Source organism: Mytilus californianus, unplaced genomic scaffold (genome assembly GCF_021869535.1).
Source record: "Mytilus californianus isolate M0D057914Y unplaced genomic scaffold, xbMytCali1.0.p SCAF_10, whole genome shotgun sequence".
In the NCBI taxonomy this organism is placed as follows: Eukaryota; Metazoa; Mollusca; class Bivalvia; order Mytilida; family Mytilidae; genus Mytilus; species Mytilus californianus.
Genome location: NW_026262582.1, coordinates 39,720,341 through 39,744,653, shown reverse-complemented (window position 1 = coordinate 39,744,653; position 24,313 = coordinate 39,720,341). Strand labels below are relative to the sequence as shown.

Below are 24,313 nucleotides of genomic sequence, written 5' to 3'. Positions count from 1 at the left end.
GTGTCACTTGTTGAAGAGGAACTGTTGACACTTTTTGAGCACCTGAAATCATCCCCGGCTTTTAGTTGGGTTGGTGTTGCTCAATATTTAGATTTTTGTGTAGTGATTTCTTGACTGCTGTTAGACCTTTTTGCGTTTTTTATCCATTTTCAACATATTTCAGCCCATTTAGTGTTTACATAACACAATTGTCCTCGCGCAACTTCATCTACCATGACATTCGTTTTATATCGGTCAACTACATTGTATTAGCTCATTACAAAATGCTGATACCTTTGTGATAAATGTCCATATGGCATATGCCATCCACTGTCACTCGAAGTAGCACTTTGGGTAAAAGGGCGAAACATTCCCCGCCTTAAGAATGTTAAGCTTTCACATGCTTTGAGAATGTTGTGTGTTTGCTTTTAAAACGTTCCTGGTGTAGAACATCATGTGGTTTACCTGATCACGTTAAATTATTTTGAAGGTGGATTAAAACTTGTTAATTACTATGGCCATTTCTAGACAAAACACCATCAAATGCTGTAGTTCCGATATGTATTGTCAATCTGATTACTATACCTTCTCTTTTACAAGTGTGTAATTCTACGCATGGGCTTAATCTTCATTTCTATTTTCAAATTACGTTTGCAACACCTAAACTGTACAGCTTAATGACATAATATAGCGCACGGGTCCTGGAAGCCATAATTTGGAAGGAAAAATGCAACGAATCAATGAATAAGCAGTATAAAGAAATCTTTATGCACCCAGATGGAGCATTCTCTTAATGATCTCACAACAACATGTCCAGTATAGTCCTCAATGTTACAGACCAGTTGTGGTTAAGTGAACTCTCAATTTCTCTGTTATTAATCCATTCTTTGAATGTTACACAGTTCTCATCAGGGTCTCAATCGTCAGTAAAAATTATGCCAGGATCTTTGCATAAGAATGTAAAGTACACCTACTGAAACCGCATGGAAATGTCTTGATCATGATGCATGAAAGCCTCTAAGACAGAATCTGCTGTTCATGAAGTACTATGTTTCCTTGATTGAAAACCTTTTCAACCACTGTTTTCTAACCAATCACATAAGATTCTCAACGAAAAAATTACTTTATGAAGACCTAAAACAAAAACATTCTTTGTTCTGCTAGAAATATGTTTGCCGCTGTTTCACAAGTGATAATTGATACATGTCTCGGAAAAAAAACCACATTGTTGAATTGTATTCATCGAATGTCGAATCGTTGTGATAGATTTTATCTCTTCCTGAAACATTGGTTAATGCGGACTGATATATAAAGGCGGATGACCATTTGTTTTGGCTCTACATTCGTGGACTGATGTCTAGACATATTTAATGTTTGCATTATCATCTGCTTCAAGCCATCTGTGTTATCTTTTTGTTAACTTATTTATACCATGTAAGGATAGAGTTGTACAACTGACTAATTGTACCAGGTTGGCATACATGTATTTTTGGTTAGACAATTGACAGAGTGCATGTCCATAAAACGGTAATTAACAGATGGCAGTATGAAACACATGGTTATATTTTGTTAGTATTAAGGATTTACATTGTATCTTATTCAATAGTAATATTTATATATTATATACTAAGTTAGAGCAATAATACGAACAGTTGTGCTGGCGCATAATATAAAGGTGAAAGTACCAGAGATTATAAAGGAAATGCATATATTTCAAAGCGTAAGGATATGACGAACTTGCTAAGTTAGACTTAGAAGATGCTGAATGTAACGATTGTTGTCAATATTGTCCACGGCTGCTGTTGTAAAACCACCAGGATTCGAGGGAGGAACCACATATCCAATGTTGAATGTTTCAAAGATGGAATCTTCTAGTACTGTAGATACATGGATTATTGGATCATTCATAAACGACAAACGTAAACATGTTGGTCATTTAGTACCTCCTTTTCTGGCTCTAGCATTCATAAGAAGGCATATATACATTATGAGATGGGTTTAGTTCAGTTGAATATGATATTAAAGAAGAATAGTGAAAAAACAAACAGAAGTAACTTTGAAATGGATAGCGTCGTATTAGCCTCTATAGACTAATTCGACTGCATCAGAATATTTGGCCGAACGATTTGGATAGCGTCGTATTTGCCTCAATAAAATAACTCGACTACATCTGAATATTTGGCCAAACGATTAATAACTAATTATTTAATGACTGTGGAAAAAACTTTTGCCTACATCATGTCTTTTTGAACTACCAGCATGTGCAGCTTTTTTTCAAATACCATTGTCATACAAACAGATTGTTGCGATTGCTTATTTAAATGAAACACCAAAATAATCATTAAACAGGATAAGCAAGGACATGCCTTGTTAATGTCCTGGCAAGTCTGAGATAACAGCATTTTTTTTTCTTCAGATCATTACTATGTCCTCTTCCAATTGATCATAAAGAAAACTTCGAATCGAGAAGTATACATTCTAGTTAAGTCTAGCTTAAATATTGGATTAACGCCAGTATCAATACTTGATCCCTCGTTGTTGACTACTGTTCTGCAAGAATGGTACCGTAGTAACGATTTTCTATACCTTCCTCACGAATGTTTATATGGATGTCTTTAGTATATAAATGTTGCTTGCACTTGGTAGTATAGGGCACTTAGTTTTACTGCAGGTACGTCAAAAAAAAAACCAACACTTTGTAACCTTCTATAAGGGATATTTGTTGATTTTGATATCCAATGGCGGCCATCTTAGAAAAAACCGCCATATTGGATTTCAATTTTGGTCCATATTTTATATTGTTTGAAGCACCTAGCACTAATAAATGACAAATTTGAACTAATATAAGGGATATTTGTTGATTTTGATATTTTGTGGCGGCCATTTTGGAAAAAGCCGCCATATTAAAATTTTAAGGTGGTTCACAGCTAATATTTTTTGAAACACCCAGCACTACTGCCATGCCAAATTTGAACTTAAATGTGACCTTATATAAGTGATAAATGTTGATTTTGATATTTTATGGCGGCCATCTTTGAAATAGCCGCCATATTGAAATTTCAAGTTGGGTCCATAGTTAATATTGCTTGAAACTCCCAAAACTACTACCATGCCAAATTTAGTGCTTTTATCATCAAAAAAACAAAAACAAAACAAACTGTCTTTCAATGTCAACCTCTTGTAGTAATAACTTTGCATGTTGAACCTCAATTCAAAGGTCGGGTTTTTGTTTTCTAAAGGGTAACCGTTCAAAACAGGTTTGACAGTATATAAATATTTTTTTCGCAAAATATAAACATAGAGAGAATGAATGGCAACAAAAAATGTCCATACTCACCGTTGGTTAAATCTATAACCACCAGTACCAATAGAGATAACTGTATATATAGAAAATGGTTATGAATTACTCATCAAATAATATTCCATGATAACATATGTACGAAATCGTCCTAAATTCCAACATAGTTTATACAACTATAATTTAAAGGCAATTAACTGAGTTATAGATCAAGAAATTACCTAATTATAATTTTTCATCTTCCTTTGTTGATTGTTAATTATTTTGATATAGAAATGCTTTACTCAAAAAGTCCCGGTAACAGACTAAGGACCTATGCTTACAAATAGCGACCATCTATCTAACTCTAATAGACAGAGGTAAATAGATGTCAAATCTTTGAATTACAAGTGAGCGACAAAAAATTTAAGGACGTTCGCTACTCTGTTTCAAAATAACAAGCTTTTTAAAAGACTGTTATGAATTTGTAGTAAATATATAACGGAACTTAAAAAACAGATTTTTTTTATAGCACCACATCGAAAAAACATAGGATTCCAAATTTCGGTCAAAAAGTAAAAAAAAAAAAAAAAAACACCAAGAGAACATCCTTAAACGACTTACCACTTGACAAGTTGTTAACCACTTTTGATTAGCATTTTTAAGAAGCATCAATGCCATTCTTCTCTTTTATTTCCTTCTTTGTTTTGATTTCTTTCTTGGGACCTTCAAATACGATAACATGTCTAATGTATAATTATTCCAAATATTTTTCCATTTACAAATGGCGTATTTTATTGGTTAATATTTCTCACATCGAAAAGAGAATTAATGAAATAAAGCTTACTTATGAAAAGAAACTCAATATTGTTGCGATGCTGAAAAATTACTTTATACAGTTATTAATTATTAATTGAGTATTTGAATATTTTATGAGAGATATAAAATTTTACTCACATAACTTGAAAAAAGGAAGTAATTTCTATATATAAATAAAACGTGACTGGTTTTAACTGTAAATTTATCGATAACTATATATTTGAAAACATTTAAACTATTATTCAAATAAGGTAACAGTTATTGTTAACTTTTGCACCAAATTTTTGTTACGCACTAATGAACAAGAAATGATTATCGTGAGAATATGATTGATATAAATGTCGTATATCTAAAGACAATGTAATACAAGTTTGAGCTTTCTAAAAAGCTGTGGACTGCTTCGCTCTATCCTAATTGTAGGTAATATGTGTGCATGTGGTTGTTGATTTAGTATTGGAAATGTGGTATTTTTAGATATTGATTGATATAAAATGGATTTACTTTAAGAGTGTGCGTTATACACCCATGCTTTTAAAATTTTGTTCACTTTACTTATTGAAAATTAAAACATTTACAAATAGACACGACTCTGGAGGTGTGCCTCTCTGGAGGTGTGCCTAGATTGGCAGATGTTATAAAATACAGATAATGCATTTTTTTAAACATTGTATAGGAACATTGTTTAGGAAAAAAAATCGTGCATATTGCATAATAAAACGAACATGAATTAATGACAGTTGATCGGAACTGAAATACACATAGTTAATTTTCCGACATTTGATGTCTTATCCTGAGACGAGAAAAGTCTGTATTCTTTATCTCATTTAAGCCAACAGCTGTTGCTGTATCTCAGCTGCATCAAAAAGGAACCAATCAGAATATATATATATATGTGATAAGTAATTATTTCAAGATGGCGTGTATGTCGACTGAAACTAATAGCTCCGCACCGTGATGCGAAGCAACAATGCGATTAATTAATAATCAAAAATCAAACATTATATTCATTGTTTAGCAGTAATCATATACACATTTCATCTCAACATTATTATATTTACCATTCATATAAATAAACGAAAATAAATTAAAGTAATGTAAAATCGCTTAGAAGGCACTGAAATTGTTTCAATTTGGCAATGGTCGAAAGAAAAATGAAATATAATTATTTTCGTTGATTAATTAAGAAATATATGCATACAATATAAAAAAATCTTAAATCCTGTATTCATATATTTTTTGCAAGACAAAGGTAAACTGTTTAACAAAGTAAAGTAAAATTATAACCTCAAACCATGCTCATTTGCTTACTTACTCAAAACTTTGAATGAAAATAATTAATTTATAAATTTCGAATTCATCGATCACTGGTTAGCAATAGCAGATGGTAGGTACAGGGAAATTTCCAGAATTTAAGACTCTTTTTTTTAAAAATATATAATTAATGAACAATGAGGAATTTTTTTTCCTGAAAATATTTCTCTTTAATATCTTCCCGCTCTTTAATAACTTTGATTATGTACATAAATTTAAACAATTTTTTTTTATCTGTGACAAAACAGGGCTCTAGCAAATTAGGCTCTTCTATAAAAAGTCACGTAGACCAAAGGCATTGAATCCTTGAAAATACATTTGAATACATATGATTTAACTGTATATTTATATGTATGTTTCATTTATTTTTCAAGTTCAGACAAGTCTTCGTTACTTGAGACATATAGTTTGTTAAAGTTCAACTGTAATCGCCCTGAAAATATTTTCTCGAACAAATTTTTTTATATGATAAACTTTTAGATAAAACTAAAAACCTATGTAATAACAATATTCCGGTTACATAAAAAGAATAAAACATCAGAAGAAACCCACACCGAGTCTTCCAAATTAAAAACAGACAGAAGATATAAAAGTAAATAAAAGCTATTTACTATTTGATATTGGTGCCATGATGGTATTTCATAATTAATGAAATTACCTCAGAAATGATATTATGCATTATCAAAAAAGGAAATAATTATACCTAATAATATCGAACACTTAATATTGCAATTTAATAACGTATTTAACACATTTCCAATATCCTCTTGAAATTATAAAATGATTATAAATGCTATATTTGTTTTAATAGAAACAGATCATAAATAATCATGAAACTAATAACATGGGATTCCTTGATATTAATTGTACCATGGTTAGAACATACCGGTAAGTCTTACTGGTAGTTAAGAATTTTGTTATACGAATCATGTATTCTTGTAAAATATATTTATATATCGCGGTCACGAGGAGGTAAGGATAGGATTAAAAAACAGAAAAGTTAACTGACATGAAATTTGTTTTTATGCCCCACCTAGGGGCATTCTGTTTTTCGGTCTGTGCATCCGTTCGTTCGTTCGTCCGTCCGTCCGTCCGTCCGTCCGTCCGTGCGTCCATCTGTCCCGATTCAGGTTAAAGTTTTTGGTCAAGGTAGTTTTTGATGAAGTTGAAGTCCAATCAACTTTAAACGTAGTACACATGTTTCCTATGAAATCTTTCTAATTTTAACGCCAAGTTAGAGTTTTGACCCCAATTTCACGGTCCACTGAACATAGAAAATTATACTGGGAGTCGGGCATCCGTGTTCTATGGACACATTCTTGTTTACATTCATTTTCAGATATACTGATGATGTCCTTGTCACTCAATGTTCCTCAACTTTGTACTTTATTTGGCCTATTGGAAAAATCGTTCACTTCCCATTTCTGAGCATTTACCATACTCTTTGTCCCATCGTATGGCGTAAACATATCGTGATTGATTTGTAACGCTCATGCGTGTTCAAACTATATATAACTTCATTTGCAGATGCGTGCTCCTGACATAAAAACTGCTCAAACAGAGTTATGAGGAAGAAAGAGTTAATTCGATACTATAGAAGTATAACGGTCACCATCACGAATTAGTTTACCGATATGTCTGTGTCTAAACTCACTAGCGACATAATGTTGCAGTCCTAAATGTTTAGATACCAGAAAAGTAATCTTATCTATTATTTTAACCGAATGTGGCCTATTGTTGATTTTGATATTTTACTGAGTGTGGATTCGCTAGTCGGGTAATCATAAAATAAGTATAAGAAAAAAGTAAAATCACAAAAATACCGAACTCCGAGGAAAATTCAAAACGGAAAGTCCCTAATCAAATGGCAAAATCGAAAGCTCAAACACATAAAACGAATAGATAACAACCGTCATATTCCTGACTTGGTACAGGCATTTTCTTATGTAAAAAATGGTGGATTAAACCTGGGTTTATAGCTAGCTAAACCTCTCACTTGTATGACAGTCGCATAAAATTCCATTCAATTGACAACGATGTGTGAACAAAACAAACAGACATAATAGGAAAAAATGTCAAATTCTTAATCACTATAAAACAAACAAAGGTGTAACAAAGAAACACAAAAAGGCATATAGACAAAGCATATAAGCAAAAATGAAAGACAAGAATACAAAAATTTACCATAGCACAATAACACAATGACGGGATGTACCGAGTCACGTCAAATGGATATCACCACAAATAGACTAGACAGTAAACGTAATATACAAAAAGACAAATACAAGCGTACTAAAACACGTTATTAAGATAATAAACAACGTCAGTACCCAGAATCTATACTTCAAGACCATCGTGTATTATTTGTGATTTTGGTCCGGTATATTTATCAACAAGGTATTGGTACCTTCCGATGAATTTGTTTAGAAAAAAGGACGAGACGTTCTTAACATTCCCCTGGTTCATCAACTTTCTGCTCAGACACTGGTGATTTTTTACAAGGTCTGAGTAGCAGCTGGAAGCTCTTGAATACCAAAAAAAATTGGGAAATGTATATCCCATATCGCGTGAAGTTGGTATATTACTACTAAGGTGGGGGAAATTGATAATTTTAAAATTAGAATCGTCTGGTTTGTCATAAATTCTGGTACTGAGATGACCGTGTATGTCAAATTCGAGGTATAAGTCTAAATATGAGGCGGAGGTTTCTTTAATTTCTAGTTCTGGGGGATATATTGATGGAACCTAATCAGAAAAGTTTGGATTGTTAATGGAAAGAACATCATCAATACATCTAAATGTGAAATTAAATGACCTGGCTTCTTTGATCTTCTTGTTTTTGACAAGTGTCTGAAAGAACTCTGACTCATATGAAAATAGAAAAAGGCCTTCAAGAACGAGCAAAACCCATACCGCATAATAAGTCATAATAGACACCGACATCACAAATGTTAAATAATTCAAACGAATAGAACTAACACCTGATTCAAGGACAACACAACAAACGAAAAACAAATATGACAGCAACAAACGACAACCACTGAATTACAGTCTCCTGACTTTGTAAAGGCACATGCAGAATGTGGAGGCTAAACAAGTTTGCCTGCACAAAACCCTCACCTAACCTACAAGTATAACAGGAGACGCTTATCTTATCAATGCATACTGTCAAATTTAGAGTTCATGTGATGACCTTAATTTTTTTGTTAACCTTTGATTTGTCTTCTTAATTGACTGTTGACTGTATTTACCGATGTTCAAATATCATTTATTCATTTCTAATATACAAATAAAATGCTAACTGATTTTAAATACAGTATACTGACAAATCAAGAACAAGTGGCTGTATAATAGATGAAATTAAATGGAAACTAATGCTTCATAATGAACATCAAAAGAAAATCTGGCCACTTCTACATACTCGAACACATAGAACAAGAACATTAGCGATACCAATTTTTCTGCATCATTAAATGCTCGTTTCGACAGTTAGTTCTCATTATTAGTGATGACCGAGGCCTTAATATTTGATAGAATGTTTTAAAGGCTAATAAATTCAAAAACAAGGACTCAAAATCCCCAATGAGTTTCAATAGAGCTTTCGTATAGACAAAATTGATGGAAAAATAATCTACACATTAGATTTGAATAATATAATCTGAAGCAATTCCCACAAAGAGTGCAAGTAAAAAAACGTATTTTTCTATCATCATATCAGTGCAGAACAACAGTGCTGTGATGTTGGAGATGTCAAAAAATTGAAAATACATAGAAAAGAACCGCCAGATTTATAAAACATAATTGTAAATCAGACATACAGGCCTCGTTTCAAAACGTATCATAGATTGAAAAAGAGGGACGAAAGATACCAAAAGGGAGAGTCAAACTCATAGATCGAAAACAAACTGACAACGCCATGGCCAAAAAAAAAAAGACAAACAGACAAATAATAGTACAGATGACAATACACAGAAAACTAAAGACTAAGCAACACGAACTCCACCAAAAACTGGGGGTGATCTCAGGTGCTCCGGAAGGGTAAGCAGATCCTGCTCCACATGTGTAGACGAGAAATAAGTGCATACAAACATATTAGAAGGTTTCGTGAGTGTCTCCAAGCAATTCAACTACACACACCACTCTTTTTCTAGTTCATTTCACAAGCAACGCAATTAATTATCTTATGTTTTTTAATCACGATGATCATATTTATGTTAAGGTCGTGTTCACATAATGTGTTCAGATGGAACAGTCAAGACAGATGTTCACCTTTTACTTTACATGTACTCAATCTTTGCCAGATATAAATTATACTAATGGTGTTTATCTGTGCCAAATTGAAAAAATGAAAGCGTTAAAAATGTTAAGTTTAAATATGCAAGCCTATATCAAATACGAATTAATACTCAATAAACGTTATAGCAGTAATTTTCTTTTACACTGATACCATTTAGCATGTTAAGGATGATTAAAAGAGAAACTAAAACGATGATTAAACTAAAAAAGGAGACTCGACCTCAAATTCCACTACCTGATATTTAGAACTGGGTTATATATCTTTATGCACACAATACATTAAAGTTAAATAATATTACGCAGTAAAGTTTGATATATATATATATCCTTCTAGTCTTTTAACAGGTGTTCCGAGATATTATTACCACATATTGCAATATTAGTTTAAATATATCTTAAATAATCCATGACAAAAGGAGCGGATAATTTATACAACTTATAATTGTCATATCCATTACACAAATAAAATGACATTTTACCCACAATAAAACAGTTTTTGTTTATATATATATATATATATAATATATATATTTATATAGACAAAGGGCAGACAATGTCAATGACATATAACTTCTGATTATATATGATTGCACTTCCCACATTAGTAAATAAACTATTTCGGTAAGTCGAGTTGACCGCATAACGTCCATAGCACACATGGGATTAAACATTTAATGGCCAGAATGAAGAATTAAGTATCCATGTGTTTGGTAATGTGTATACTTTGTCTAGAAGGACTTTATGCATGGTAACATTACATACCAAGATAATAAGTTATTTTAATTTCCAATCAATATAATCACAGGATTTACTAGCTAGTGTGTACATGCTATTCCAAATATTAGAGTTACAAATAATTCTGTGTATACAAAAAGAAAAATGGAAACACAAAAATAAAAATAAAGACAAAAAGTAATTACTGTTGTGACTTATGGTGCCTATCAATCAATGCTAAAGTAACCAGGCTGTTTGGTGTATATCAGAACTAATTTGAAACTGTCTGTGTTGAGAGATTGCAATATTAAAGTTAATAATTCGATAATCTCTCTATTTACATGTAGGTCCGGAGCTATATTCCTTCATGTTCTACAATCGAATAAAGTTTACTTAATGTGCATTGACCGCAACGTGGATGCGCTTACAAGGCACATAAACAGACTGATGGACAAATTAAAAACTCTAAAACTGAAATTAAGAAAAGAACAAACAAATATGACATTTAGTCAATTAATTAAAATGATGAGTAATATAAACGGAAATCCCTTAATTGTTAATTGTGTTTGTTGAATTTTAGCATTGTTGAATTGACATATATTCGTATACATAGATCAAAACGGAAAGCATGTACTTGACCGAAAAGCAATAAATAGCTTTCATTAAATTTTTCTGGTTTTATAATTAGAACATGACCTTTTATACCAATATCGATATTTTAAACATGTTTTTGTTTTACAACAGTGTCAAGATATATATGAAAACAAAACGTCAGCTTTAAGAAAAAGACAGAAATCATTGCATATTCAACCGTTCTTAGATATGTAAGCTAATATTGCCAACATTTGGTCATGCATACAAAATTTCATGGCTATTCAAATTTTGTATCTAGTAAAAACCATATCGATTAATTTTTATTATTTTTTTAAAGATAATTAAGTCGGGGTATAATTTGTCATTCATTCAAATTAAACGGCATTATCTAATCCGTTCTATTCACTTAGCAATAACAAATACGAAATGCTGTTCATAAGAACGACAAAGCAGTGCACTATGCAGATAGCAATACAGATTTATTTTTACACGTAGCTTTATGACATGCTGTCTGGAACCTTGTAATTTGATATATTGAAGCCAGAAGGAGGCTTTATTCCAATTGGATAGCATCTACATAATTTGTATCCGTATAATAATGGCCCAAATTGTTTTCTGTTTATTATTTTAACACAAAAATCTATTTCGTATATTTACCGGAACTAAAAAGACAAAAGACCAAAATTTGTGTTCAAAAGAACTTGACGTTTTACAGAATCAACCCTATTTCAACATAATCCAAACGGCGACTGATGATACCTTCAGTAATGAAATGATTTATGACAAACGTTTCGTGAATTGTCACTTTATAGATTTTGAAATTATATAGAAACTCAGGTTTTAACTCCCTCGGGCAAAGTAACCCTGAGATGAATTTGGCTATTTTTTAGGTCCTTTTTGGTCATATAGCTCGTGAACTGTTTCGGTTTCTTATAAATCCTAAGTTTTGAAATATTCGTTTTTGAGCGTTTCTGGTTAAGGTAAACCCAGAAAAGCGCTTTGGACACATAAACATTATAACGTGTTGTTTTCATTTTTACAGCAATGAGTCGATACCTCTGCTAGTTTGCTATCAATTTCCGAATGCATCATCAGCTCTGTAGTTGTACTTTATGATTTATAACTAACCTTTCTCGGATTCCTTCTTTATCAATTAAGAAAGTATAAATAAAACAAGATTTCAACTTCCTCAGGAAAGTTCACCTTAGATGGATTTGGCTATTTCTTATTATCCATTTTAGTCATTTAGCTCTTCAACTGTTTCGGTTCTTATGATTATAAATCCTTGACTTTCAAATATTCAGCTTTGAGTGTTCCTGATAAAGTTAAATGCAATGTTTAACGTGTTGTTTAATTGTTTACACAATTACTATCTCATTATTTAATAATAATAAAAAATCCTCTGAAATTACGATATCATTATTCAACTTTTAAAATAGTGAGACTTTGACCCAAAACACAATAATTTAGGCTGATGACCGGTATTTCAATAGACTCTTTAAATCAGTATAGCCTCTGTCATAGTTAAGAAAATTACGCTTAAGCAGCAATGCATTTTGAATATTCATCTGAAACTCAAGTCAGGTAAACTATTTCTTACAAGCAAACACTTGAAATAACGGAACTCAATAGTTATTTCATGTCATCATTTAGAAGATACATAAAGTTGATAAACTATTGATGTGTATGCCGAATTTTTATTTCTTTTTGTTTTTTCTGTGTTGTTATATTTGATTGACATATTTGCGGTACAAATCAGCATTGTAGTTAAAAAAATGCACCTTCCTTTCTTAGAATAGAGATTGAAAGTTAAAACTACTGATTCATTGTGAAACTAGAAAACCTCGTTTAGAAATTGTAATTCATGAAAAATATATCCTTTGAATAGTATGTTTTCAATATCCACACATTTTCGACAATGATTTACAAGTTAAAGAAAATAAACCGACGAATTAGATGTAGTTCACGTATAAAAATATGATTCGAACTAAGGTAGATTATGTTTGTTCTTTGGAATTGTATCGTACAATTTAAAAAAAAAATGTCAGTTCAATTGAACCAATAGGGAAAAAAACAATCAATTCATTCAGCACATATTATTACATATTCAGAATTCATCCACGAAACATTCTATTCTTGAAACAAAAACTATTTGTCTTTTTACTTTATGTCGATTTGGTTATTCTTTTAAAGTCCATAATGAGCAAATACATTTGAGTATTTCAAACTGGAATGAATTTCATTTTTTACTAGAATGTAAAATTGAGAATGGAAATGGGGAAAATTTCAAAGAGACAACAACACGACCGAAGAGCAGACAACAGCCGAAGGCCACCAATGGATCTTCAACGTAGCGAGAAAATCCCGCATCCGGAGGTGGTCCTCAGCTGGCCCCTAAATAAAATTGTGTACTAGTTTAGTGAAAATGGACGTCACACTAAACTCCAAAACATATAAATGAACTAAAATTAAAAAACATACAAGACTAACAAAGGCCAGCGGCACCTGACTTGGGACAGGCGCAAAAATGCGGCGGGGTTAAACATGTTTTGTGAGATCTCAGCCCCCCCCTATACCTCTAGCCAATGAAGAATAAAGAAACACATAGCAATACGCACAGTAAAATTTAGTTTAAAAGAAGTCCGAGTACGATGTCAGAATAGGTATTAAAAGAATCTAAGCAAAATGAGATTGATAAACAAATTAACAAAGGACTACTAGCAGTTACTGACATACCAGATCCAGACCTCAATTAAAAAGATTATGTCTTCAGCATATGAAAATCGAATACAATCCCTCCAGTTAGGGGTTTAGTATCATACAATCATAAAATATATGAGAAGAACATAACCCGTATCATGCCAACAACTGGTTTTAGAATAATAGTGTGAATTTTCTACCATTTGAACCACTAAAAACATGTACCTGTTTACTATCATGTAAATCATAGTGAGATAAAATTGTTATTATACCAATATATCTATTCAGGAAACAAAATATCACTTTTGATATAAATATGTAGCTTACCTCCTTTACATTTTTAGAAATATCATTGGTTAAAAGCAAACACGTGGAAACCCTGTATAGTTAATATGGTGTACGTGGTCGTGTTTTTTTTCAATATACGGTTAGAAGCAGTGTTATAGAATGGAAAACAAGAGATATGGGGTATCCAATAATGACATAAAATCAGTACGTCCCTAAATAAAAACCACATGACGTCTGAAAAATTACACTCAAACAACAGATGAACAAATTGATGAAGAACGACAAAATAAAAAAAAAAGGCAGAAACACATTAAAGCTAACAATTTGATAGTGTTTGCATTTGCTTTTGTTTAGACAAATAGAAGTAGGTACTTTATATTGAAGACTTGATCACTTCAATAAGCCATTAGTCTCAACTGCACATGTTAGGTAAGATTAATCCTTAACACAGTTTGCTAGTGACCTAATGCAATATATAAGGCATTAGGTCACTAGCACACAGTGTAACTAATTAATCATACTTGATAACGCACATTAAATGAGTAGTCAACTGGGTGTAAGACAATTATTGTATAGCTATTTAAAATAAAAGGACGTAATATAATTACCAATAAGACAATGAACGTAATTAAACAATTAACAAAAAAATCATACCATATAGCAAGTTGTGAGCTGTTTTGACATGACAAACGTTGAACAAATCAAATAATTAAACTAACAGCCTGATTTATGTAATAAATAACAAATAGACTGTAAAAGATAGAGAAACATTTGAAAGAATAAAAATGTCCAGTACAAACAACTTAAGGATGTTCGCTCCTCTTGTTTTTTTTCGATATTCGGAATCCTCTGCTTTTACCCATGTAGTGCTTATAAAGATTTTTCCTGCTAACCTGCTACTTTTCTTTTCATAATTCTATACATATAGTTAAAAAGCCATTTTTGAAAATCTTATAAAATCCTTATTATTTTTTCATAGTTTTGGAAAGAAAAAAAGTGCAAATGTGAATGAAAAATCTAAAGAGAATCATTTCCCACCAAGTTTTCAATGGCTTAAATCTCGAAAACAAGCATACGAATCCTTTATTTTTTTCTGCTTTTTTGGTTCCTTTAATCATATACTTTCAATATATAACAATTTTTTAAAAAGCTTGTTATTTAGAAACAGAGTAGCGAACATCCTTAAGACAACTTCGCCGTAATTATCAGTAGACCGCTAATAGATGCTATTGCCTGAAAGCAGGTTTAACTCTATATTACTAGTACTGATTGCAATGAAGGGAAACATATATATTAAAATGGCATAGCTGGTTAGCAATTCAGGCTCTTGTGATACTCTTTATTCAAAATTATTTAGGTTATAAACTTGGAAATGATTACAACGTGTGGAGTCACGTACTTTAACTTAATGATGATAATGCGTCAATTACGTTAACTCAAAGATGAAAATGTGTCAATTACTTTAACTTAATAATGAAAAAGTAAAATCACAAAAATACTGAACTCCGAGGAAAATTCAAAAAGGAAAGTCCCTAATCAAATGGCAAAATCAAAAGCTCAAACACATCAAACGAATGGATAACAAATGTATCAAAATTTACTTTATTACTAGTAGCAATGACATACAAAACAAACAAAAATAAAAATGAATAGCGGTAAACTTTTACAGAAAGGTATATACTACATGTAAAGCATTATATTGTTAGATCAGCAAAGGAGAAGGGTAATTAAGGGGCTGTGAGAGCTTAATTTTTCTTTCAAATAAAATTGGCATAACGAATTAAAAAAAGGAGACTAGGTTGTTTTAGATTGGATATCCATTCTCGTCGTAAATATCTTGAATCGTACAATGCAAGTCAGTTCAAAGCGAGATAATTCAAATCAACCTGCAAAAAGATTGCCGAAATTAGTTTATGCCCGGATATTTTACTGATATTTCTAGCGCTTAAAGGTGGCCGCACGCTATCAACGGAACATAAAATAAATTAAGACTTTTCAATGATATTTTGATGATATTTAAGGAGTGTGATTCTGTTGTTTTAATGCAGCCACAGCGAAAAAATAAAATAAATGTATTTGAGCGGTCAAATAATCTGACATTGGTATTTTTTTCTAATACGCGCAGGAAAGTACACATATTACAAGCTGACAAACCTTTCTGTGACAGAAATTATCATGATATGAATAAAAAATATAAGAACACAATATAAAGCAACACATACGATTAGTTTATGTAGACAGGGTCAGTTTTACTTACCGGAGACCAATGTTATTGTAATAAAATCCATCAATCGAAAAAAAAAAAAAAAAAAAAATAAAAATCAAAACTTGTCTAATCTTTTCTTAACTTACCAGTATTAATACTAGAAACCACTCCTAAGATCACTTACTGACTAGTATTTGAAAGTCCTGCTATGTACTGGTTACCTAAATTACACAAACAACCATTTAAATTCCGTTTCATCTCCGCATCTACTAAGTGTTCTACTACTAATATGTCAGTGCTTCTAACTACCTCCCTTACTAATATGAAAGAACTTGTTATTAACTTTTGTAATAAAGCTTATGAAAATAATGGTATTATGTATTTTTGGAGTGTTAAAAATTCTTTAGAGATTTTAGATAAAATACGTGCTATTGAAAACCTTCTTATTCTGATGACAGTTATGATTTTTTTACTCTCTACACTACACTTCCACCCAATCTTAACAAGAAAAAGTTTTCATATTTAATTAAATGGTCTTTTGAAAAATCTCATTGCAAATTTATGTGCTGTAACTCACTTAAAGCCTTTTCTGTAATGAAAAAGGAAAGTATGCTAGACACTTACTGGAAATGTGAAGATATGAACGAAGCTTTAAATTTTCTCCTTGACAACATATATGTACGTTTCGGCGATAAAGTGTATCGACAGGTATTAGGTATTCCTATGGGCACTAACTGCGCCCCTTTAATAGCAGACTTATTCCTGTTTTTCTATGAATCTCAGTTTATGACCAAACTCAGTAAAAACACGTCATTGTTACATTTGGTTGATACATTCAACAATACCTAGCGTTATCTTGATGATATTTTTTCGTAAAATAATCCAGAGTTCTCTAAATATACTACCGAAATTTACCAAAAGGAACTTACTTTGAATTAAATAAATAAAACATAAACAGCAGTAGTTGTCCTTTTCTAGATTTAGACATTTCAATTTCTAAAGGGAAACTCCATACTAAAATTTACGACAAAAGAGACGATTTTTCATTGCCTATTGTTAATTTTCCCTTTTTCGACGGCGATGTTCCTTTGCCTTCATCATGCAGTGTTTATATATCCCAACTCGTTCGTTATGCCCGTGTGTGTAGTGATGTCATAGATTTTAACGAACGTAATCAATGTATCCCTGGTAAATTATTAAGTCAGGGATTTCGTTACCATAAATTACGTAAAACTTTTACTAAATTCTTTCATAGATACAGGGATGTGATTAGTAAACTTGGTTGCACCTGTAGAAAACTTGTTAAAAAAAGTTTTTCACATCCTAAATTTTACGGTAATATTGTACTAAAAGCGCGGAAATCACTATGTGATCCGTGTAAACTCATCGAACCTTTAAACAAACTTATTAGTAAAGGTTATCATACATGTACCAATGTAATTAGATCTCTGAATATAGTTTACATTAGCACAACTATCGATTTTATCATCAGCAAATTAAAACATAACTAAATTTGTATTCTTTTCAAACGGTTTTATGGGATGTTTAAATACATATCCACGTTCATTTTCTATGTAGAGATTAATTACTCTATCTATATATAACATTATACATATATATTAAAAGGTTAGCTCCTAACTATCCTACTGCCTGTCGATACAATTATTTTGGCATTGTACAAGGCATGTCTTCTTTGACTGTCCATGACGTTAAAACACTAAATCCCTGTGATGTTTTAGTTGATTTTAGTCTCTGATGCATGATTTTTTATTATTAATTGTTTTTGGCTTTTAGCTAGCTTTCAGTAACTGTGAGTACTCTCAAATCGTACAAATCGAACAACAAAATTATTTATTTTGTAAAAAATATTTCCGTACTCCATATAGATATAAGAACATGTGGTATGAGTGCCAATGAGACAACTCTCCATCCAAGTCAAAATTTATAAAAGTAAACCATTATAGGTCAAAGTACGGTCTTGAACACACACGGAGCCTTGGCTCACATCGAACAGCAAGCTATTAAGGACCCCAAAAATGACTAGTGTAAAACCATTCAAACGGGAAAACCAACGGTCCAATCTATATAAAAAACGAGAAACGAGAAACACTTATGAACCACATCAACAAACGACAACTACTGAACATCAGATTCCTGACTTAGGACAGGTGCAAACAATTGCAGCGGCTTTAAACGTTTTAATGGTACCAAACCTTCATCCTTATCTGAAACAATAGTGTAACATCACAACATAGAAAGACACACTATAAAATATCAATTGAAATGGCTAAACTCAATCAAAAGACATATAAACATCAGTGAACATACACTGAACAAATAAATTTGATCTATGACACAATGTAAATACAAAATAAATAAACTAAGGAAATATTTTTACAAAATAAATAATTTTGATGTTATAGTACGAAGAAGTGAAAATTTATAGTAACACCAAACACTTATCAAAGCTGGTATATAGACCAGATATAACCCTGAAAAAGTAAAAAGTAAATATTAAAAAAGCATTACAGTTAGTATCAACAGGTCAAATAAACAAGAAAGTACGATTTGAGAGTACTCGCAGTTACTGACAGCTATTTAAAAGCAAAAAAAAAAAAAAAAAAAACAATTAATAATAAAAAATCATGCATCAGACTAAAATTAACTAAAACATATCCAAGGAATTTAGTATTTTAACGTCATGGACAGTCAAAGAAGACATGACTTGTGCAATGCCAAAAATAAATGTATCGACAGGCAGTAGGATAGTTAGGAGTAACCTCTTGATAGATCAAAATGAACGTGGGTGTGTCTTTATACATCCCGTTTGAAAAGAATACAAATTTAGTTATGTTTTAGTTTGCTGATGACAAAATCGATATTAGTGTCAATGTTAACTATATTCAAAAGATCTAATTACAACATTGGTAGGATAACCTTTACTAATAAGTTTGTTTAAAGGTTCGATGAGTTTACACGGATCATATAGTGATTTCCGCGCTTTAAGTACAATATTACCGTAAAATTTCGGATGTGAAATACCGTTTTTATTCAGTTTTCTACAGGTACAGCCAAATTTACTAATCAAGGCTTTGCATCTATGAATGAATTTAATAAAAGTTTTACGTAATTTATGGTAACGAAATCCCTGACTTAATAATTTACCAGTGATGCATTGATTACGTTCGTTAAAATCTATGACATCACTACACACACGGTCATAACGAACGAGTTGGGATATATAAACACCGTATGATGGAGCAGAAGGAAGATTAACAATAGGGAATGAAAATTCGTCTCTTTTGTCGTTAATTTTAGTATGGAGTTTTCCTTTAGATATTGAAATGTCAAAATCTAGAAAAGGACAACTACTGCTGTTTATGTTAGATTTAGTTAAAGTAAGTTCTTTTGTGTAAATTTCGGTAGTATATTTAGAGGCCTCTGGATTATGTAACGAAAAAAATAATATCATCCAGATAACGGAAGGTATTGTTGAATGTATCAACCAAATGTAACAATGACGTGTCTTTACTGAGTTTGGTCATAAACTGAGATTCATAGCAATACATAAATAAATCTGCTATTAAAGGGGCGCAGTTAGTGCCCATATGAATACCTAATACATGTCTATACACTGTATCGCCGAAACGTACATATATGTTGACCAGAAGAAAATTTAAAGCTTCAATCATATCTTTACATTTCCAGTAAGTGTATCTAGCATACTTTCCTTTTTCGTTACAAAAAAAGGTTTTAAACGAGTTACAGCAAATAAATTTGCAATGAGATTTTTCAAAAGACCATTTAATTAAATATGAAAATTTTTTCTTGATAAGATTGTGTGGAAGAGTAGACAAATCATAACTGTCAACAGAATTAAAAGGACCATCAAAAGCATGTATTTTATCTGAAACCTCTAAAGAATTTTTAACACTCCAAAAATACATAATACCATTATTTTCATAAGCTTTATTACAAAACTTAATAACAAGTTCTTTGATAGTAGTAAGGGAGGTAGTTAGAAGCAATGATAGATTGGTAGTAGAACACTTACTAGATCCATGTATACCTTACAACAAAATTATTCTTATTGACCTGTGAACGTTATTTTATTTACCGGCATTGTGTCCAAGGTTATGGTTGGCTTTCTGATATTGTTTTACATCTCACTGCTTTTTTTTTAAATTAATTTTGTATTTTCATTGTGTCATGGATCAAATTTATTCGTTCAGTGTATGTTCACTTGTTTTTGTTGATATGTCTTTTGATTGATTTAAGCCATTTCAATTGATATTTTATAGTGTGTCTTTCTATGTTGTGATGTTACACTATTGTTTCAGGTTAGGGTGAAGTTTGGTGCCTATTAAAACTGCATTTAATTGCACCTGTCCTAAGTCATGAATCTGATGTTCAGTGGTTGTCGTTTGTTGATGTGGTTCATAAGTGTTTTTCGTTTCTCGTTTTTTTATATAGATTATACCGTTGGTTTTCCTTTTTCAATGGTTTAACACTAGTCATTTTTGGGGTCCTTCATAGCTTGCTGTTCGGTGTTGAAGGCCGTACTTTGACCTATAATGATTTACTTTTACAAATTGTGACTTGGATGGAGAGTTGTCTCATTGGCACTCATACCACATCTTCTTATATCTATATACATTTTAATATACAGTTTCTTCTAAACCATCAGCGAACAGTTAGTAATTATTATACTGTATATATGCAAATGTTATTGGGAATATAATACAATAAAATAAAAACACTATCCCGAATATTACTTGTCCGACAGTTCCAAGGGTCTGATCCTTTTCGGATTCATTTGGTTTTTCATCTGAAATTAAAACATAAAAAATATATTAAATATAGAAAATTAACAATAATAATACTTCGTTGTCCATTAATAAACTCATCATAGATACCCGAATTAAAATTTTGTGCGTCTGACGCGCGTTTTGTCTACAATGTATAACCACAATGTGTGGTTATATGCATATGTGTCTATTTGTGTCGTTTTGCTGCTATCGCATTGACGTATACAATGAACAATAAATGAGACATGAAAGTCTTTTGTTCTGTAGATTTTGCCATCAGACAAAATTACTACAAATAACACACGCTTTGTAAAAGATATATTAAATATTGTGATTTTTAAACAATTCATATTTTTCATCAATTAACAATGCAACTTTTTATATGTTACGTGTAACAATATAATCTTTATAACTGAATGCAAAACAAAAAATATTGTACTGATAACTAATTGATTTATATAAATCAGAGACATATATACTACTACACATGTCTCTGCATATATGTATCTTATTTTTTCACACAATGAAAAAAAAAAGAAACAAACAAAAAAAAACAACCAACCAGTTTTTAATTTGGGAACTATCTCAAGACAAACATCGTTGGACGTCTCAAAACGCTGTTTTATCGTCTTTGTTCCGACGTAGCAGTCGAGCTCGAATGGATGATGAATACATTTTTTCGAGACGTGATGATACTTCAGGTTGATTTCAACTTTGTAAACTACATCACTTCGAACGGAACTTATGTTCAACAAGTTCGTAATATTCTGATTCTATGAAATGAATATCATGAATATGGAGAATCATTATTTTTTAAAAACAGTTGTTGATTTTCTGTGAATTAAATATGTATGTTCTCATCTAAAATCTAAAACAAAATGTTTGATGAATTACATGACCGTATTTTGTTTCAGCTCAAAATAAGATAGCAACATGACACAGATACATGTTAAAAAGTTTGACACCTCATAAACAGTTGAGCTTCTTACACATTACATTTCTAATTGGTTACATGATGTATTCAAAGTTTTGATCATTAGAAAACTTTGTGAAGACTAATCGAAAAAAGAGCGTCTATCCAAGAAACATGACAAACCTATAATAAGGTCATACAATTAGTATTGGCTATGAGGGATCTCGAACAGAGTCAAAATGTTACTTGTTTGTTTGGAAACTGAGATATCTAAACAATACATTTGCAAAGGACACAAGAGTGAAAAAAAAAAAACAAACAAAACAACATGAAATATGATAATTTAAGTCCTTATTTCACAATATCGTTAGTTGAGAATCATTACTGGAAAGGAGTACAAATCATTATTTCTGTAGTCTTTATTTTTTTGGCCTTTTTTTTCAATATTCTTTATTTTTTGCCCTTTATTCTCTATTCTTTATATTCTAGAACCGCATTATCTCTTTTTTCTTTATATTTTAACAACACATTATTCGCTATTATTTTTTTTAGCACCCCGTTATTCTCCTTTTCTTTATATTTAAGCGCTTTTCGCTTTTGATTCGAGCAATACTGTTGAGTATTGTGTAAACGAAACGCGAATCTAGCATACATGTACATAATCATAAGCCTTGTATCTATGATGAGTTTTTTTCATTATTGTTTTTGCCCATTTTTCTCTTTACTTTATATTTTGGTTCCTTATTTTCTACACTATAAAAACCACCAGGCCCATAGTCAACAAGTTACGAGTATGCTTTACTTATAGTGCAATGATTCGGAAAGGATAAATTACATAATGCCTAAACTACATACCCCATATGACGCTTTGCAAGTGGGAACTGGAAACACTTTTTCAAATTTCATTGCAAAAATCAAATGATCACCTTCTTGATTGAAAGATGTATTGCTTTTGTCAGGATGATCTGAAAATATCATTAAAGAGGTCATGCATAAACATGCATAACAAATAATTACAATCACTAATCTAAAAAAAAGAAAGTAGTCTGATTGTCATTGAGACAACTACCCATTTATTACTAAAGGAAAAAGTCGTGAACAATTACAGATCAGTGGTGGATCTTGAGGAGGGTTGAGAGGCGGGAGTAAGACTGAACAGCTAGTTGACTTTGATCTGCTTATCTTTCCGATTTACCTCAGATGAACCCATTTTTGGTGAGGTTCGAGTTACTCAGTCCTTTGTTTTCTATGTAGCTTTTTTGTGAACTTGCTAATGTTTTCGTCTTCTATCTTTTTTTGTATTGGCATTATCAGTTTCTCCCGACTAATTAGTTTTAATGTCCCCCTATTACCTTTCTTATCTTTTTTTAAGGAAATTTTACGATATTGCTTTTCGGAAGTTTGCAGTGGATTTTTACCCTTCCGGAAGACTGTTGGCTCATATTGGTTATGGTATCTAGGCCCGTAGCCAGTAATTTCCAAGGGGGGGGGGGATTACATGGACTCGCAAAGCTAACTTTAACAGTTACAATTCAAACAGAACGTCGACTTTAACAGTGCTTATTTGTTTTCAAGGGGGGGAGGGGTCGTACAAACCCCTCGAACCCCACTAGCTACGGGTGTGGTATCTCCCATTGCATGATTCTAGATTTGGTCTCAATTTTAACATAGTATAAAATATGTCAAATACTACCATTACTCGCAATATACCTTATTACAGATCATTTTAATGTTTTTTTCTTCAAAAACGTTTGTAAACTTATTATTGAATAAACATACTTTAAAGTAGAATAACAAAAATACTGAAATGCAAAGCGTAAAGTCATTTATAAAATGGCAAAATCAAAAGCTCAAACTTATCTAGCTGATGGAAAACAACTGTCGTATTCCTGACTTGGCACATGCATTTCCTTATGTAGAAAATGGTGGATTAAACCTAGTTTTATAGTTAGCTAAACCTCTGACTTGTATGACAGTCGCATTGAATTCCTGCATACTGACAGCAATATGTGAGCAAAACAAACAGATATGATAAGTAAACACCTCAAAAGTTGGGGTACAGCTGTTATCATTGTAATATAATCTTAATCAATACAAAAAAAAAAAAGAACTGTTTCAACAAAGAAACACAAAATAGCATATAGATAAAGTATATAAACAAAATTGAAAGACAATAATTCAAAATTGACCATAGCACAACAACACAATGGCGGAATGTATAAGTATTTGTTTCTTCCAGTCATATACTCATTTAACGTTGTTATCATACAAATAATAGGACGCACATTTCCAAAGTCTCATAGCTCCAGGAAAAATTTATCGAATCGACATGGCAGTAAAAACAAGATTTTCCAATCACAATTAGAAACAATCTTTGCCAACGGTTACTGTTTTCAAAGTGCAACCCC

At 31.5% G+C, this 24,313-nt stretch overlaps 1 protein-coding gene and 1 long non-coding RNA gene across 2 annotated transcripts in view; both read right to left on the bottom strand.

Annotated features, from left to right (window-relative positions):
- LOC127718099 (uncharacterized) overlaps positions 1–4,276 on the bottom strand; it is a 28,499-nt gene extending 24,223 nt beyond the window's left edge. The window contains exons 1-3 of the mRNA XM_052223991.1: positions 4,214–4,276; positions 3,881–3,982; positions 3,317–3,356 (exon numbers count right to left, since the gene is read on the bottom strand). Coding sequence (XP_052079951.1) covers positions 3,317–3,356; positions 3,881–3,937 — 97 coding nt within the window. The 5' untranslated portion in view covers positions 3,938–3,982; positions 4,214–4,276. The remainder of the gene's footprint in view (positions 1–3,316; positions 3,357–3,880; positions 3,983–4,213) is intronic.
- A 15,603-nt stretch (positions 4,277–19,879) lies between these two features.
- Positions 19,880–22,870, bottom strand: LOC127718100 (uncharacterized). Its single transcript, XR_007989569.1, has 3 exons — positions 22,761–22,870; positions 21,555–21,765; positions 19,880–21,012 (listed from the first exon to the last, which is right to left on the bottom strand). It is a non-coding gene; the product is annotated as an uncharacterized LOC127718100 (long non-coding RNA).
- Positions 22,871–24,313: the final 1,443 nt, after the last annotated feature.